This window comes from Asterias amurensis, chromosome 22 (assembly GCF_032118995.1).
Source record: "Asterias amurensis chromosome 22, ASM3211899v1".
Classification (NCBI taxonomy): Eukaryota; Metazoa; Echinodermata; class Asteroidea; order Forcipulatida; family Asteriidae; genus Asterias; species Asterias amurensis.
In genome coordinates, this window is record NC_092669.1 from 11,450,863 (window position 1) to 11,469,337 (window position 18,475).

The 18,475-nt window shown below is 39.2% G+C and overlaps 1 protein-coding gene across 1 annotated transcript; it reads left to right on the plus strand.

The window, feature by feature from the left end:
* The first annotated feature begins 122 nt into the window (after positions 1-122).
* On the plus strand, positions 123-18,016 carry LOC139953765 (prostaglandin reductase-3-like). Its single transcript, XM_071953324.1, has 13 exons — positions 123-987; positions 4,191-4,340; positions 5,245-5,335; positions 6,402-6,500; positions 6,927-7,025; positions 7,828-7,867; positions 9,105-9,133; positions 9,591-9,665; positions 10,209-10,280; positions 11,362-11,423; positions 12,697-12,814; positions 14,379-14,564; positions 15,582-18,016. The coding sequence occupies exons 1-13, from the start codon at positions 977-979 to the stop codon at positions 15,630-15,632; spliced, it is 1,083 nt and encodes a 360-aa protein (XP_071809425.1). The 5' UTR covers positions 123-976; the 3' UTR covers positions 15,633-18,016.
* Positions 18,017-18,475: the final 459 nt, after the last annotated feature.

Here is an 18,475-nt window from a genome sequence, read left to right on the forward strand (position 1 = left end):
TTGCGTGGTTATCCTTTTACTGTTCCAACTAACATGGTCCGCCATTTATGGGAGTCTTGACTCCCATAAATGGCCGGACCGTGTTTGTCGACGAGGTAAAACGAAAACCACGCAATTTCGAGGCATATTTGTGTAGATCATTGTATTCTACTTTTACATCTTTCTAACCATACCGATTTTATAACAAACGGTTACAGAACGCTTTTCAAAGACCAACTCGACCGATCCAAGGCAACGTGTTCCTTTAAATTCTCAAAAACTCATGGTCGTTCAGTCTCTTGAAAATCAGATATTATATTCAGACCACTAAACTTCTGATTTCTTTTTAATTATTTTGGCAGGTCAGCCGTTTGGTATTTTTGCTTGTTAGCCCCGAGTCCATTTGTGTTTTTGTTTTTCTGGGCGGGCCTATATTCTGTTTATGCACCTCATTTCCAATTCTCCTTGCTATTTTTGTGATTTGGTTTGCGGTAACATCATGTGTGTATCTACTTGCCAGGTAGAGTTTGTTCTTTAGAGAACTGTCTTTCTTTATTCTACTACCGCAGATGTTCGGGAGACTTCGGGCCTTCTCAGTTTTGAAAAGAACTGTCCTGGAACAAACTCTACATGGCAAGTAGATAGGCCTACACACATGGTGTTACCGCAAACCAAATTATGGCCTTTTAGTTATTGTTATTTTGGAATGGAAATAAATGTCTTGAATTGAAATGAAAAGGTGCATGCACCATAACAACTTATACCAGCATAACTATGTTCTCTGCTGCAGCGGACAAGCTAAGTGCAAAATCAGATATAGGCAAAACAATAGGCGATCGTAAAAATTTACGATCAGCTGAAAATATACCAGCACTTTTGGGGCAATCTGCCTTTAAGTACAAGTAATTCTCGTGACTATATAGATATAGGCAAACGTTCAAACGGAAGTTACATCAGATCCGACAGAAGCAAGACCAAGACCACACGCGCACCCAACATGTCTGTGAGGTAAGGATCCCGGCATTCAATGTATGGGTTTTCCCAGCAAATTAATCTGTTTTAAATGCGCTGTACACTATTGGTAATTACTCAAAATAACTGTTAGCATAAAAACGTACTTGGTAACGAGTAATGGGGAGAGGCTGATAGTATAAAACATTGTGGGAAACCGCTCCCTCCCTCTGAAGTAACGCAGTTTTTGAGAAAGAAGTAATTACTCAGTAAAATATTTCTCAGTAAAATATTTGAATTGGTTTCGAGACCTCGCGCGGGGAAACTGTTGCATCTTTCCAGTATATTGGTTGAGGACATCAGATCTCTTCTGGAAGACAAACAAGTACTCTCTTAATGTAAACGAGTGAAAAAAACACTATTTGAAGAGCCGTATGAAGGACAACTCTTTTTCGAGTGGTCTTCCACTCTTTTAGATTGAATTTTGCATCTTTTTGAGTGATTATTCACTCTGTCCTGGAGTGAAACCCCTCTCAAAGAGTGAAATAACCACCACTCTTTTTGAAGAACCGTATGGAGGACAGCTCGAAATGTAAAGAGTGGTGTTTTTCACTCTTTTACATTTAGAGAGTATGGCACAGGCCTCATTAATGATTAAAGGCAGTGGACACTATTGGTAATTACTCAAAATAATTATTAGCCTAAAACCTCACTTGGTAACGAGTAATGGGGAGAGGTTGATGGTATAAAACATTGTGAGAAACGGCTCCCTCTGAAGTGACATAGTTTTCGAGAAAGAAGTAGTTTTTCACGAATTTGATTTCGAGACCTCAAGTTTAGAACTTGAGGTCTCAAAATCAAGCATGTGAAAGCACACAACTTCGTGTGATCAGGGTGTTTTTTTCTTCTCGCAACTTCGATGACCAATTGAGCTCAAGTTTTCACAGGTTTGTTATTTTATGCATGTGTTGAGATACACCAAGTGAGAAGACTTGTCTTTGACAATTACCAACAGTGTCCACTGTCGTTAATTAATTTGGGTTTGAGCCAACACCATGCGGTTTAAACGTGCCGGGGCTCTATAAAGCTGTCCCACTGCACACGACCATACATCTCTTATGTCATAAGGTATTCCCATCCTTAGTGCGCCGACAATGTGACAATACAACAGGGCTACACAGGTGAACATGAGCATGGTCGTGATGGTGCGCCCTTCCGATCACCTTTCGGACAATACAGATTTGCATACGTGCCGGTAATCTGGTGTAAGAATATCGCGGGTGACCAGTTAATAGTTACACGGTAGTGTCTTTCAACCTCGTACGCGTGGCTCAAGTGCTTTTAAAGTACTCTAGCGGAATTCGGTGGGGACTCGGATTATCGCAGGGCGGTCGTGGCCGGCTGGAGCGCCTTGAACAAGGATACGTGTGACTCATGGCCCTAGACTCCCTCATCGTCAGTGGCGTAACTTGGGTGTTTTGTAGCTGGTGGTAAAATCTACGTGTGATCGAAAAAGAACAAGATTTCAAACCGCTCAGGGCCCAATTTCATGGCTCTGCTTACCTTGAGCACAGAATCGGCGCTTACGGAAGCAGGGAATTCTGTGCTTACGGCAAGCATATTTCACGGGTTAGCGGCGAATTTGGGCTTCTGCGCGTGCGTACTTCACGTTACTAGGCATTCTACGCTTACAAGGCTAGCGCAGAAATTCGGCGCTGGTTGAATAGGACTTTTATTTACTAGGGTGCACCTATAAACGACTAAAAACCACGACCACGGACTCGGAACCAAGTCTTTTATGAAATTGGACTATTGCATATTATAACACCCCTTGCAAGTATTCTGCCTGCTCATTGGTTTAGATCGCGTCGCATGACATGTCTTAGTTTTGCTAGACGACGGCCGTGTGATAGTGCGTTGGTTTGCCATGCGCTAGTCCGACAGACTAGCACACGGCGTGCAGTACCCAGACGTCCGTTGCGTGTACGAGGATGATAAATTAATAGTCTGTAACCATTTCGGATTGCACGACACTACATGCAACACAGTAAGTAAAAGTGTTTGCAATCTGTATTCGCGTCGTCCGTGGATTGTAGCATTCAGGTCTGTAACTTAATAATAATAGTACAGTATTTAGAAATGTTTGGGGTGTTATAAAACAAATATCGACTGCTTTTACTCGTGCAATGGTTAAAAACTATTACTCCCTCGGTGATCCCCGGAGCGTTCTATTTTCCCTCGGCTTCGCCTCGGGAAAATAGAACGCTCCGGGGATCACCTCGGGAGTCATAGTTTTAACCATAGCACTCGAAGCAGGCAATATTTGTATAATGGACACGCGCTAGCAAGTACGTGCCACGCCCACACACAACTCTCAACCAATGACAGGTCTTCTTTAGTTTCGCTCGTCCCCAGCGCCTTGCTTAAACCAAAGGCGCTGGGATGGGCAAACGCATCATGCACGCTCATCGTTTTAATAATGCACAGTCCCATCATGCATCACACTGCCCCATATTTCTATGCAATGCATACATGACGTACTTCCTGAACAAGAATCTGTTCAAGCGATTAGCCCATCCCAGCGGTCCTGGATAGACTGGCCGCTGGGGCCGAGCGAATTCTTTAGTGTGATGTCAGATGTCCCGACCTTTTGCATTATTGTCAATAGAGGGCGATATTTCTAGTATCATTTTGTTTACAAAAAGTAAAAATTAACACAGATATTTTTTGAAAGTTTTTTTGAAAGTGTTGTTGATAAACAATAAAGTTTTTTTGTTGAGTAAAAATTGCACTCGTCAAGTTACGATTCAGAGAAGACCCAGAAACTGGGACCTGGGCATGCTGGGCGCAGTCCCTTTTTCCCGAAATAGTGTAATTAAAATCGGTAAAGTAGTAGCTACTACTACTAGGAGAACTAATACTGACTAGTAGTAGTTACTTACCAAAATGAGATTCCTAAAAAAATTGTGAAAAAGGGTGGCAAGATTATACTGAAAGTTTTCAAATTTATCAGTAATTTGCATTATGTGTTTTCTTGTGTGAAGAGACATTATATTTGTATAGACTTCCTTAGAGATAAGTTAGACATTACCCAACAACAATCATGCCCAACCCATGGGGTGCTGTATTTTTTTTCTTTTAATAATTATTTTCATTCTCGTAGCACAATCGTGAATGACAAAATTCAGAAAAAAGGAGTACAGTTGTAATTTCTAAGTCACTTGGCATTTTAACAGAATGTTTTTTTTTTATGACAACAGCATTAATAATGGCAGTGACTCGACGGCGCTTCCGAGTACATTCCGGAAGCTGGTTTGCACCAAGCTGTCAAAGAATTTCCGCGAGGCTGCTGTTTTGAAAACTGTCCCGATGTTGAAACCTGGGCCTAGGGATATAGTTATACGCAACAGGTATACAGCTATATGAAGTTTGTTTTGTACGTTTGTTTATAATTGTCATAATATCATGTTCGAATCCCCCAGCTAACCGCTGATTTCACAATGACTAGAATAAATACTGTCGTCTAGCTAATGAATCACAATTTCTTGATTTGTGTAATTCATAATCATAGATGTTAAACCAATGTTTGTAAGAGAGAGATTGGCTGTTGCCAGCTTGCTGTTTATATCCCTTTGTGGGAGTTTGCCGAGTTCCCTTGATGGGAAGATCATTCAAACAAACAAACAAAACAAAATCAAAGGAACTTGGTCAAAAGGCTGCAAGCGTCTTCTAGTCGTTGTGAAATCATTGACTAGCTTAGTAGGATTCGAACCCACAACCTTGTGATTGCAAGTCATGTTGTCTAACCACTGGACCACTCAAGCTCTGGTGTTTCTTTTCAGCATGATTGAGTCCAAGCTGACGAGACATTAAAACTACAATTGCTTCTCTCCACCCATTAGTAAAATTGGGTACTGTGAGGGCAGATATGGTTCTTGTGATTGATTTAGCTTAGAAGTGCATAATTGTTCCCGACTATGGGTGCGCTCGATAAGCTTCCTTTGGTCGACCCCGGTCTGCCCCCCCCCCCCTCCGGTACGTTCGAATAGCTTCGACGCCATCCAGGGGCTCACCCGGGTCAGCCCCAAGTGCCCTGCTTGAGGAACGGATCACTTGGGGCTGGCCCGATGTGCATGACATCACCACGAGAGGGTGAGTGATCGTTCGATTAGCTCCTTGTCAGGGGCCACCCGAATGAGCACCGCCGGGTCGACAAACTCACACAGGTGCACCCATTGTTTTGCATTAAATTGGCCCTGTCACCAGGGGAAGCTCTCTGAGACGCCATAATGTTTTTTTTATTTTTCCTACCAGGTTTGTTGGGATAAATTCAACGGATATACACAGAACTGCAGGGTCCTATAGTATGGGGGTAGTCACTCCCCCATATGATCTGGGGTTTGAGGTAGGTGCTCGAATTTGGCATCATTATTGTATGGTGGCCCTGAAGGGACATCGCATAACGCAAACGTGTGCGCACACGTATGCAATGTCGTGAAACATATCGCAAATATATGCGCACACGTATACAATATCGTGAAACAATTCGCGAATATGTGCGCACACGTATGCAATGTCGTGAAACAATTCGCGAATATGTGCGCACACGTATGCAATGTCGTGAAACAAATCGCGAATATGTGCGCACACATATGCAATCTCGTGAACCAAATCGTGAATATGTGCGCACACGTATGCAATTTCGTGAACCAAATCGTGAATATGTGCGCACACGAGTGCGATTTGTTTTGCAATGTCGTGAATTTTATTGCATACCATGTTGCATACCATTAGGATGATGTCATAGTTGTGGATAATTTGTTACCGATCTAGGGAGTACTGTGGCGCTACAGCAGGCTCCCTCTGTAAAGCATGTGTATAACCAGGAACTTGGCACCAGGCCAAGGACGACCACACGCCTCGCTTGCCTCACAACAAAGACTACTGCTGCAATGACTACCGCTTATCTCACTGTTGGAAAGAAACCCCCCAGATCATTAGACATTTTATTCAAAGGTATGCAACATGGTATGCAATAAAATTCACGACATCGCAAATAATATTCGCAGACGTGTGCGCACATATTCGCGAATTGTTTCACGACATTGCATACGTGTGCGCACATATTCGCGAATTGTTTCACGACATTGCATACGTGTGCGCACATATTTGCGAATTGTTTCACGACATTGCATACGTGTGCGCACATATTCGCGAATTGTTTCACGACATTGCATTCGTGTGCGCACATATTTGCGAATTGTTTCACGACATTGCATACGTATGCGCACACGTTTGCGATATGCGATGTCCCTTCAGGGCCACCATATTATTGACAAAATTTGAAAGGGAAATGTACAAACTTTATCAATGTCGGCACTTCAATGTAGTCACACTAGTCGCCCAGGCTTATTAGCAGATATTCATTTTTGCGTTTGACCTTGTGTGTTTTGTTTGTTTCGGACCTTTAGGGCGTCGGAGAGGTCGTTGACCTTGGCAAAGATGTCACACATATAAAGATTGGCGACAGTATAGCTTTCATGTGCCTTACAGCTTTTGGTGAATACGTGGTAAGTCACACCACACTGGTCCTGTTTTACACTATAAATAAAACAAGAGTTTTAAAGGAACTTTACAGATATAAGATAACATTTTGTCAAAGATCACAGATTTACATAAAACTTGCGAGGTCTATGATGATGATAGTTGAAAACATCACTTGAAATATTTCTGTCTGGCCTTTAAATCAACATTAAGATGACAACAAATTATGATCCTACAAAATGTACCTTTATTTAAGACTAGGCTGAATTGTTGTGTATTGTTGTAACTTACAAGCAATGGAGAGCTGTTGATAGTATAAAACATTGTGAGAAACGGCTCCCTCTGAAGTATCTTAGTTTTTGAGAAAGAAGTAACTTCTCACTAAAATAATTGAATTGAATTCGAGGCCTCAGCTGAGTTTGAATTTATGTGAATTATTTCCTTTTGGACAGATGATTGACAAAGTACAGGCATTTCCAATTGCAAGTGTGAAGCCAGAGTATGTACCATTAATGGTCAGCGGATTGACTGCAGATTTAGCCCTCAGGAATGTGAGTATAGAATTTAATTTAATTCAATGCGCCGTATTTGTTACTACTATAATATTTTAGAAAACTTAGATGTAGTATAGCGCCGGTATCTGCCTAAAGAAGGCGCTCATTGCGCTTGAGGAGAGAAAGACAAATTAGGACTGAGGATTGTAATGTTGTGATGGATGGAGATGATTTGACAGTCAGTGGGAGTTAGTTCCACTAATCCACTCCCGGACTGATGATAAAGAAAAATACTCACGCCCCAAAGAGTGGAAGTCCTGGGGTCGATTTCACAAAGAGGTGTATGGGTGGATGAAGTTGATGAGGTTATCTGGGGCATTGTTGTGAACGTGCTCTCAAACAATCACTTCCACTGGGTATAATTCATACACCTAATTTTCCTAACAAAGTCCACAGATTTACACTAAACTTACACAATGTGAAGATCATGATAAGTCGAAAGCTTCCCTGACAATATTACTTGCTGAGGTAATGTAGGTATTGAGAAATGAGTAAAACAAATAATTTTCGTCTCACTTTCGCATGTAAAACGTATTAACCAGCTATGCTATGGTTTTGGTATATCATAACTGGTTAATGAGATTTTACATGTTAACATAATTTTCGTCTTCCTGGGTTCTATTTCTATGGTTACAACACACCTGTAAACGTTTTTCTCACTATGAGAACAGCTATTGCCAATATTGCCTCCTTTTGGCTTTGAGTTCATCCAAATGGATAAAACCTTCATGAGACTTTTTGTGAATAACATTGCCCAAAAAACAAAAAAATTATTAAAATATATGTATTTTTTTAATAGGCTGGCAGAATAAAGAAAGGAGAAACAGTGTTGGTTACAGGTGAGTAGAACTAAACTATTATTTGTTTTCCTTGAAGACCCTAGGGTCGATTTCACACAAAGTTTGGACTAGTCCTAACTTAGTACTAGTCCTGGGAGATATTAAAAACCTAGTCTTAAGTTAGGACGAGTAAATCATCCTAACTCAAGATAAGACTGGTCTTAACTCTTTGTGAAAACCCACCCCTGGACAATATTGGTAATTACTAAAAATTATTATTTTCATCAAACCTTACTTTGTAACTAGTAATGGGGAGAGGTTGATAGTATAAAACATTGTGACAAACGGCTCCCTCTGAAGTGACATAGTTTTCGAGAAAGTAATTTTCTGAGAATTTGATTTCTCGACCTCAGATTTAGAATTTGAGGTCTCAAAATCAACCATCTGAAGGCACACAACTCTGTGTGACAAGGTGTTTTTTCTTTCATTATTATCTCGCAACTTTGATGATCAATTGAGGTCAAATTTTCACAGGTTTTTATTTTATGTATATGTTGAGATACACCAAGAAGTGAGAAGACTGGTCTTTGACAATTACCAATACTGTCCAGTAAGAATAGTGTCCAGGATATCTTTTTAACCACTCATAATTGGTATTTAAAAAAATTGTCTTGCCGTCTCCGATAAGAAATAACCATAAGTTGGCCTACTCATGGTTATTTGTTTTAAATTATTGGAGCTTGACATCCCAGAGTATACTGACATGCCTTACTACAGGGCATTCTCACACAATGGGCAACCTGCATTCAAGATTTTACGCGTACAAGTGTATGTAGCACAGAGTCAAGCTCCAGTGCTCGTCCCTTGAGCGCGCTACGTAGCTTAGTATCCAGCTTAGTGTATATTCTGTGTTCGAGGCATTTTCAACAAACATTTCCCTTTCGGTTAGTTAGTCTCTTCTACACTCCTCAATATTTCATAAGTTCATAATTATTTCCTCAACCACAAGCTGTTTTGACAATCTACAATGTATACATGATATGGAAGTGCTCTATGTACTTCACAAGAAGTTATATGTTGGTGACCTTCTCTTGACCTTTTGACCTGTCTAAACCGGAAGTGTCTGTAAAATGCTTTTGAAAAAAAAAATGTATTTGTGGCTTTTTAGGTTGAAATTTATCCTTTTAGATGCTTTACCTTATAGTACAGCAATTAACTTTTGTGCTTGGAACAAAAACTTATATCTAGTTTTAAAAGTATTTTATATGTATTTTCTGTTTCAATTGTGGTTTTACAGCTGCTGCTGGTGGGACTGGCTCACTTGCGGTGAGTATGAACTAAATCCTCATCAGTAGCCAGACTTTAAATGCCTGAAAAATGCTTTGAAAAATTGTGGCTTTTAGGTTGAAATTTATATTTACGATGCTTTACCTTATAATACACAAGTTGATTTTTTGAAGTTTCATCTGAACTAAATAAACTTCACGTCTTAACCACCCACCCTCATGTAATGGTCTACGAAATTCAAGAGCATCGGGGCATTACCCCTTCTCTTTTCAATAAGTGCACTGGGTTCTTAAACGTGTGTTACACAACATCAAGACCAACGGCTTAAGTCCCATCTGAAGGATGATGCAAAATGGTCAAGTCTTGTCTAAGGTCACAAGTGTCACGACTGGTGGGACTTGACCCCACACTCTACTGAACCAGGGTTTGAACGCAGTGCTCTTAACCGCTCGGCCACGATACTTCCATGAATATTTACACCAATCTTTTCACACAGGTTCAATTTGCCAAACTGGCAGGCTGTCACGTCATCGGCACCTGCTCTTCAGAGTCGAAAGCAGAATATCTTAAGGTAATTTTCTTTCTCTATCTAGTCTTGATTCATGATGCTAATTACCTTACAAAGGTAACGCTTGAAAGCCAACAACGGCCTAAATAGCTCTTTTGTAGAGTGTTGGCCCCTTAATCCAGAGGTCGTTTACAAATCACTCTAGTAAATTCTTCTTTGTACAAACTAAAATCATTTAAATGCCCTGTACACGTTTGGTAATTGTCAAAGACTAGTGTTCTCACTTGGTGTATCCTATCTTAAGCATAAAATAACAAGCCTGTGAAAATTTGAGCTCAATCGGTCGTAGCAGTTGTGAGATAATAATGAAAGAAAAAATACCCTAAAATAAAAGACTTCTTTTATTATTTTAAGTGAAAAATTACCTCTTTCTCAAAAACTATGTTACTTATTAAAGAGGAAGTCGTTTCCCACACTGTTTTATACTATCAACAGCTCTCCAATGCTCATTACAAAGTCAGTTTTTAAGTTAATATTTGTTTTGAGTAATTACCAAACGTGTACCTTCCGTTTAAACTTTTTTTTTTCAATGTTCCCACTACTCAGAGTATTGGCTGTGACAGGCCGATCATTTACACCAAGGAAAACGTAGGAGATGTTCTGAGGAAGGAGTACCCAGTAAGTATAAGAGATAATATTAGTTTTGGTTTTACCCGTATACACCGATGTGTGGGTACGGCATGAGATATTTTCTTCCAAGGTAAAAGACACAACCCCCCCCCCCCGCCTCAATTGGAAGCATTCTGCACCATAGCACCTTGTAAACCACGACATGGTGCTACATGCTATATAAAAGGAGTAGATCTCATAACTCAAACGTAATCCTACATAAGCTTGGGCGATATCACGATATTATCGCATATCGCGATACTTATTTGGAAACGATTTCAATATCGGATCGATTTGGTTTTAATCGAAATATCATGATTAATTGCAATTAATTCATGATTAAGTATCACAATGTATTTCTCGGCTGAGACATCTGGCACCCCATAGGTTTGGAGTAAAACCAGAAGAACAGGTAATTAGAACGCCTCTCTTATGCTATGACTGTCTCTTCTACAACTTTCACTTGGAGTTTTTAGACTGATGATGTCAAATTTAATTAATCGCGATTATATCGAATATCGCGATATATTGTCGGCGATATATCGTGAATAAAATAAATCGATATCGCCAAAGCTTAGTCCTACATACATGTACCTTTCAGAACTCTGTATGTTAAAGGGACACATTGCCTTGGATCGGTCGAGTTGGTCTTTGAAAAGCGTTTGTAACCGTTTTTTATAAAATGCATATGGGTAGAAAGATGTTGTAAAAGTAGAATACAATGATCCACACAAACATGCCTCAAAATTGCGTGGTTTTCCTTTTACCTCGACGACTAACACGTCGGCCATTTATGGGGGTCAAAATTTTGACTCCCATAAATGGCTGACCGTGTTAGTTCGCACAGTAGAAGAAAAACCACGCAATTTCGAGGCAAACTTGTGTGGATCATTGTATTCTACTTTTAAAACATCTTTCCAACCATATGCATTATATAAAAAACGGTTACAAACGCTTTTGTTTTGACCAACTCGTCCATTCCAAGGCAACGTGTTCCTTTAACGCCTCACTTTGTTATAATTGAATACTGAAGTTAACACTACCGTCAAAGATTTATTGACAATTTTTAATGCTTGTTTTTTTCCCCCAGAAAAAAATAGATGTTGTTTATGAATGCATTGGCGGGGAGATGTTTTCAACAAGCTTTGACTGGTAAGAATCATGAATTCTGGATGCTTTGAATGAATAATTTCCCCATGAAAAAGAAGAATACAGGTACTCTGTATGGATTCCATTCATAAAGTTGTTAAAGCCATTGGACCCTTTTGGTTCAGGAGTTACAAATAACTTACAGGGTTTACAGAAGGCAATGGTGAAAGACTTCTCTTGAAATATTATTCCATTAAATGCTTTTTGAGAAAACAGCAAAACAATATCAATTCTCGTTATCGAGAATTACAGATTTATTTTAAACACATGTCCTGACACAGCGAAACGCGCGGAAACAAGGGTGGGTTTTTACGTTTTTTTCTCCCGACTCCAATGACCGATTGAGCCTAAATTTTCACAGGTTTGTTATTTGATATAGAAGTTGTGGGCCTTGGACAATACTGTTTACCGAAAGGGTCCAATGGCTTTAAGCAGCACTATGACATTGGGCCCTTTCAAGCTGTGCCCAATGTCATAGAGCTGCTTATATGCGGAAATAAATGCTTACCAATTTCCTGCTTAGCAGAAATGAGCAGGATACCAAAAATTGTACACAATGCGGCATGAAAACTTGGCTGGTAACCTTATTTTGGTTATAGCATAATTTTGTGTGTACTGAGCTACGTTATGTGCTATTTGGCTCCTAAGTTGGTTAGCATATACCTTACAGGTTAGCTTATTACATAGTTGATTAAAGGGACACACCGGCCGAATTGGGCTATTTGGGCTAAAAAATAGACTAAGATATGACTTCAATGGTCTTCCAGGAATCAAGAAGAACAGTCCTTAATGAAAAATCATCAAATTTAGCCGTTTTTGAGCACTTTAAGACAAAAACGCAGGTCGCGTGATTGTTCTAACCAAAAAGTGGTACAAACAATCACGTGACCTTCCGGGCTAGTTTGACTTTCAGCCATCAAAAAGTAACTTACTTGGCACTTGTGTCTTTTTGCACGCCACTTAACCATTGCTTCTCACCACCCAGGGGTAAAATGGGTACCTGTGAGGGCTGAGATGGTTTATGTGAATGATAAGCTCGGAGCGCAGTTACTTGCAGGCCCTGCTGTATACTCCCCAGGGAGCTGAGATGGTCTAAGGAATGATTTAAGGCCCAGTGACCTGGGGTAATAATGCTGGAAGCACTTTGAGCCGCCCTTCGGGCTGTGATAAAGCGCTATATAAAAATCGATTACCTAAAAATTATATTTTTATGTATATTCCACTCCCCCTTTTGTGACAACTTGTTCTCTTTTTGTCTACTTTTTCTCTGGGTTAGCCTGGCACATTTGGGGCGCATGGTCATCATCGGATTTGTCTCGGGATACGCCGAAGGCACTAATGCTGAAGGATTTAATGCTGCTACTCCACATTTGAGTAAACAGCAAACGATGATTGTAAGTAGTTATAGGAAGATTGATAAAGACCAGATTGGTAAATGTTACACATGTTTAATTTTAAGGCACTGGACACGTTTGGTAATAAGCCATGTTTGCTTTACTGTAAGGTGCTTTGAAACAGTGTTGAAGCGCTTTATAAATGCAATTAAGACACTATTGGTAATTACTCAAAATAATTATTAGCATAAAACCTCACTTGGTAATGAGTAATGGGGAGAGGTTGATGGTATAAAACATTGTGAGAAACGGCTCCCTCTGAAGTGCCATTGTTTTCGAGAAAGAAGTAATTTTCCACGAATTTGATTTCAAGACCTCAGGTTTAGAACTTGAGGTCTCAATTTCAACCATCTAAACGTACAGAACTTTATGTGACAAGGGTGTTTTTTTCTTTCATTATTATCTCGCAACTTCGATGACCAATTGAACTCAAATTTTCACAGGTTAGTAACTGTATGCGTATGTTAAGATACATCAGCTGTGAAGGCTAGTCTATGACAATTACCAATTGTGTCCACTGCCTGAAAGTTAGTTAAGTTACGAGATAGATTTGGATAGTGTCTGATACAATGACTTGCTTAGTCACATTGTACCGCTTATAGTTGAATTCCTCAGACTTAAGAGACCGCCGATATGTCAAATGGTTCGGGCAAGCATTTACATAGCAACCTCCAGATTAGCAAAGGTACCATACACATCCATTCAGAATTGTAATGGGTGTTCACTGTCTCTGTAAACCACAGGCATGAGAATGGGCGATGATGAAAAAACAGGAAATCTATTTTGTACCCAAACAAATCTGAAAAATTGAACGCTAAAAATGCAAGTCCATGAGGTGATAGCAGTTTAGATAGCGATTAGGTTTTCCTGACTACACAACAACTGGAACTTCTTGGAACCAAGACTGTATACCCCCTACAAAACACCCCCAAATTTTATATCAAATTCACACTGAACTCAAAGACGACAAATTTGAAAAGCAAAAAAAAACCTGGAATTCCTGTTTAAACAGGAAGATTCTCATGCCTGAAACCATTGAATGGTGCTATGCAATAGGACAAATCTCATATCAAACCTAGGCCCACATACCTTGCAGGAAAAAACTGTATACGATAAGCTTGGGCGATATCTATTTATTTTATTCACCATAGATATGGCCGACAATATATCGCAATTTCGATATATTCGCGATTAATTAAATTTGACATCACCATTCTTCAAACTCCAAGTGAAAGTTGTAGAAGAGACAGTCATAGCATAAGAGAGGTGTTCTACTGGTCTTCTGGTTTTACTCCAAACCTATGGGGTGCAACATGTCTCGGCTAGGAAATACTTTGTGATATTGCGATCTTTAATCGATATCGCGGTATATCGCGATGAATCGATTCAAACCAAATCAATCCGATATCGTTTCCAAATTAATATCACGATATTCGATAATATCGTGATATCGCCCAAGCTTAGTATACGAGCGCCACTCAGTGACAGATATGCGCTATATAAGAATTTACTGTTATTTGACCTACATGTACTAACCCAAATTATTGTTGCTTCTATATGGCAGCTTCTAACCCGCTCACTCAGTGTAAGTGGATTTTATTTATACAGTCACAACCCCGATTGGAACGAGTCTTTCGCCAGACAAGTAAAGCTTTTTGAGGAAGGGTCACTGCAGAGCAATATTGATAATGGAAAGAACTGCGAGAAAGGGCCGTTTAAAGGCATCGAGGCAATCGCAGATGCAATTGAGGTAAGTCTTTCAAACTTTTAATGGTGGGAGTAGAATTGGTTAAAGACAGTGGACACTATAGGTAATTGTCAAAGACCAGTCTTCTCACGTCGCGCATCTCAACTTTATGCACAAAATAACAAACTTGTGAGAAGTTGAGCCCAATCAGTCGTTGAAGTTGCGAGATAATAATGAAAGAAAAAACATCATTGTCACACAAATTGTCCGATTCAGATGCTTGATTTCCATACCTCAAAAACTAATTCTGAGGTCTTGAAATCAAATTTGTGGAAAATTACTTCTTTCTCAAAAACAATGTTACTTCAGAGGGAGCCATTTCTTACGTTTTATACTATCAACAGCTCTCTATTACTCGTTTCCAAGTAAGTTTTTATGCTAGTTTTTAAGACTAGCCTCCACAGTTGGTGTATCTCAACAAATGCATAAATAATAAACCTGTGAAAATTTGAGCTCAATCGGTCATCGAAGTTGCGAGATAATAATGAAAGAAAAAACACCCTTGTCACACGAACTTGTGTGCTTTCAGATGCTTGATTTCGAGACCTCAAACTCTAAATCTGAGGTCTCTAAATCAATATCGTGGGAAATTACTTCTTTCTCGAAAACTACATTACTTCAGAAGGAGCACTTTCTCACAATGTTTTATACCATCAACCTCTCCCCATTACTTGTTACAAAGAAAGGTTTTATGCTAATAATTATTTTAAGTTAGAACCAATAGTGTCCACTGCCTCTAAAAATATTATGGGCTGGGGTGCTTTAGTTATTGAGAAATGAGTATAACAATTTCACAGAAATATTTAATTATTTACAAAGGATTTATGCGACTCTCTTGAAAACAGAAACTGTGGTTTTACTTTTTCTCAAAAACTTGACTTACATGTATGAGGCTTTAACTTCTACAGGTAAATTATATTATGTATCTTCATTCACAGTGAGTAGGAATTCATGTCATGGGCAGAAACTTGATCTACGAAAGTTATCAAAATCCACTTTTTCTTGTTCTTTTCTCCCCAGTTTCTCTACACCAAGAAGAGCCAAGGCAAAGTCGTGGTTGAGATTCAATAAGATTTGTGATTGGTTAAATCAAGACAGAGGCACTCTGATTGGTCAAGGCCCAATTTCATAAAGCTGAAAGCAGACAGTACTGCGCGACAAATTTCTTTAGAGCTTTATTGTTCAGTTTGAACAAGGACAGTGATTTTTCCACAACATTATGACACAGGGTCCATGATTGGTCAATAGTATTAAGAAACAAAGGTTATGATTGGTCAGTGGCATCAAGACACAGTAACTGTGATTGGTAGAGAATTCCCTGCTTCTGTAAGCGTGAATTCTTAACTTATTTTTTATTTATTTTTTTTTATTTCAAAACGGTTTATTGTAAAAAGCCGAGCTGTGAAATAATACCCGGATCAGCATCTTCTTCATTAATAGCTACACAGAAAGTTGAAAAGCACTGTGCAGAGTTGGTGAAAGAAGTTGGCAAATCCCTCCTTTTTCTTTAGCAATTAAAGAGCGACTTGCTCATTAATTTTGTTTATGTGATCACATTTCATTATTGATAAAAGCACGCAAAGATGAATTAGTCACATGTCTCATCCTTTTCTGATTTTGCAGCTGCAAAAAGTAATAATTGCTAAGTGAAGCCTATTCTCCAAAGCTTAAAAGCAATTAAGTAGTCTATTGATCGTGACCCATTTCACCTGACATCATCATCAGAAAAATCTTGAATGCGCCATACTGGTGGGCAATTTCACTGTGCGTTTTTATATACAACTCTATGCAGTGAAGTGTGCATTGTAGGCGACGCGATGCTAATACACCTAAACCTAACTTGCCCACCAACATGGCGAGCGTGGCATCAGTCGCCGCATGTGTGTTGCGCGTGCAAGGGGTCAATAAAGTAAGAGTGCAATCTCCAAGATGTCAAGGTCTGTTTTATTTGTGGATTTTGATTTTTTTTGTTTTATCAGGGTGAAAGGTAGAAATTGTAATTAGTTATTTCGGAAACAATTATTTCTTAAAAACCATCAAATCTTGCTAGCTCTTTGCCAAATTTGTGTACACTATAGTATAAAGCATAGTCTTGAGGTAAGACATGCTATTTTAAGTACGATCACCATTCTCTGCTTACTGTGCAAGCGCCAAAATTCTGTGTAAGCGATGCCTAGTAGTACACAATGTATTTGATGGGTTTCAAGAGTCGTGTAAATATAAGTAGTTTAATATTTAGCATTAGTTGCTAATGCTTGGGTATTTTGTTTAGTGCACTTTTTTTATGTGGTGGGTGATGAATTTTCAGTTCCCAACAGCGCCCTCTATTATGTGATAGTAATGTAATGCACTAAGACTACATCAAGCACTTTTGGGGATCATTCTCTTTAGCACATCTTTTATAAGTCGTGTGGGTTTGGTGAAATTGAAGCATAAAATTTGCAACATTTTGTAATTTTGGTTTTACACAGAGTTTTCTGCTGTGATTTGTCGATTTTAACTTTAACTTTTAACTTAATTGCATTTATACAGCGCTTTAACACTGTTGCAAAGCACTTGATACACTTTAGATTAAAAACTGTGGAACTTCTCAAACTTTTCCCAAAGATTATTCCAAAGATTATATAACAGAATGTTTTAAAAAACGGGTAGTAAATAATTTATTCTTTCGGGAAATAAAGTGGAGATATTGCGGTTAACAAGTTTGCTTTGTGAGCATTTCTTATGTTGTTAGATCTTCCCCTTAACCCTTTAGCCCGCATACCGCCCCGCGGCGCCCTGCGTATTACCACGCATACCCCCCGCACAGTTTGACATGGTGTACTTTGAGTTATAACCATGCGATTAAAAAGCAGCAAACAGCCGTAGATAGAGCGCAATCTCAAGATGACAACAGTCTAAAAGTAGCACATGGTCCACATAAGAAAAAATTACATAAGGTTCAAAGGTCGAAAGTCATTTCACAATCAAACAACCCATGTGTGAGTGGGTGTTTTTCTCCGAGTTGAGCCGTACATTATCTGTGTGGCAGGACCGTATAGGGGATGTACCACTTACAACATGTACGCGCGCATGTACACAGTAATGGCAGTCTCCCGCTTGCTTCGCAAAAAAACTTTCTGGTTTCCGCAAGCTTTCAGTTTTCCGCTCGAAGTTCAGGTTTTTTTTTTTCAACAGCCTATAACAACCATGAGTATAAGAATACAAACCAAAAGATCAACACATTTGAACCAAAGATTTTGTTCCCTTCCAGTGGTTTTGTTTTATTCATAAAATCACAAAACTTGAGAACATTTTCACTAACAATATCGACAGCTATTGAAGTGTCTTACTTGTGATTCTCGCTTTACTGTACATCAGTATCTTGTGCTTGTCCATATGGTACTGGTAGCCGTGCAACACGAGCATAATCAGTTTTTCCATTTTGACGTTTACAAAGCTTGTGATGTCACGTCTCCTGTATCTGTTATCCATGACTTTGTGTTTCTATTGCCCATCCCAAGGGAGTCCGCTGGAAGGGAACGTCCTGTCTATATGATGTCAACAGAGGGCCTAGAAGTTCAGCTTTGTTCTTCTCCAGTGACGCCTCTTAGCGTTGTATCTGCAAGAATGGAAGCCGAGTAAACTATATGAAATTTTTGCCTAATGGACCCTATGCCTAATGTGCAGGGCAAATAAATTCACGCATTGAAACTAGGCCTACTTAAAACCATCACTAATAATATAATAATGAGTTAACTATTCATACTGCTAAAAATCAAAGACAATTTTGTTCAAATGCGATGTACACTAAAATATTAATACAAAATTACAAGAAAATACCTTATAAAATAAGGAAACAGCAAGAAACATTACATTTAGAGCTACAATTAATGCGCCTGACGTGAATATTTAAGGAAATGAACAAACTGTTT

Bases quoted from the DNA above. Each gene is read 5' to 3' on its own strand.
- LOC139953765 (XM_071953324.1), top strand. The intron at 7,868-9,104 runs GTGAGTAGAACT...GTGGTTTTACAG, and splicing joins AGAAACAGTGTTGGTTACAG to CTGCTGCTGGTGGGACTGGC. The intron at 12,815-14,378 runs GTAAGTAGTTAT...TCTATATGGCAG, and splicing joins GTAAACAGCAAACGATGATT to CTTCTAACCCGCTCACTCAG.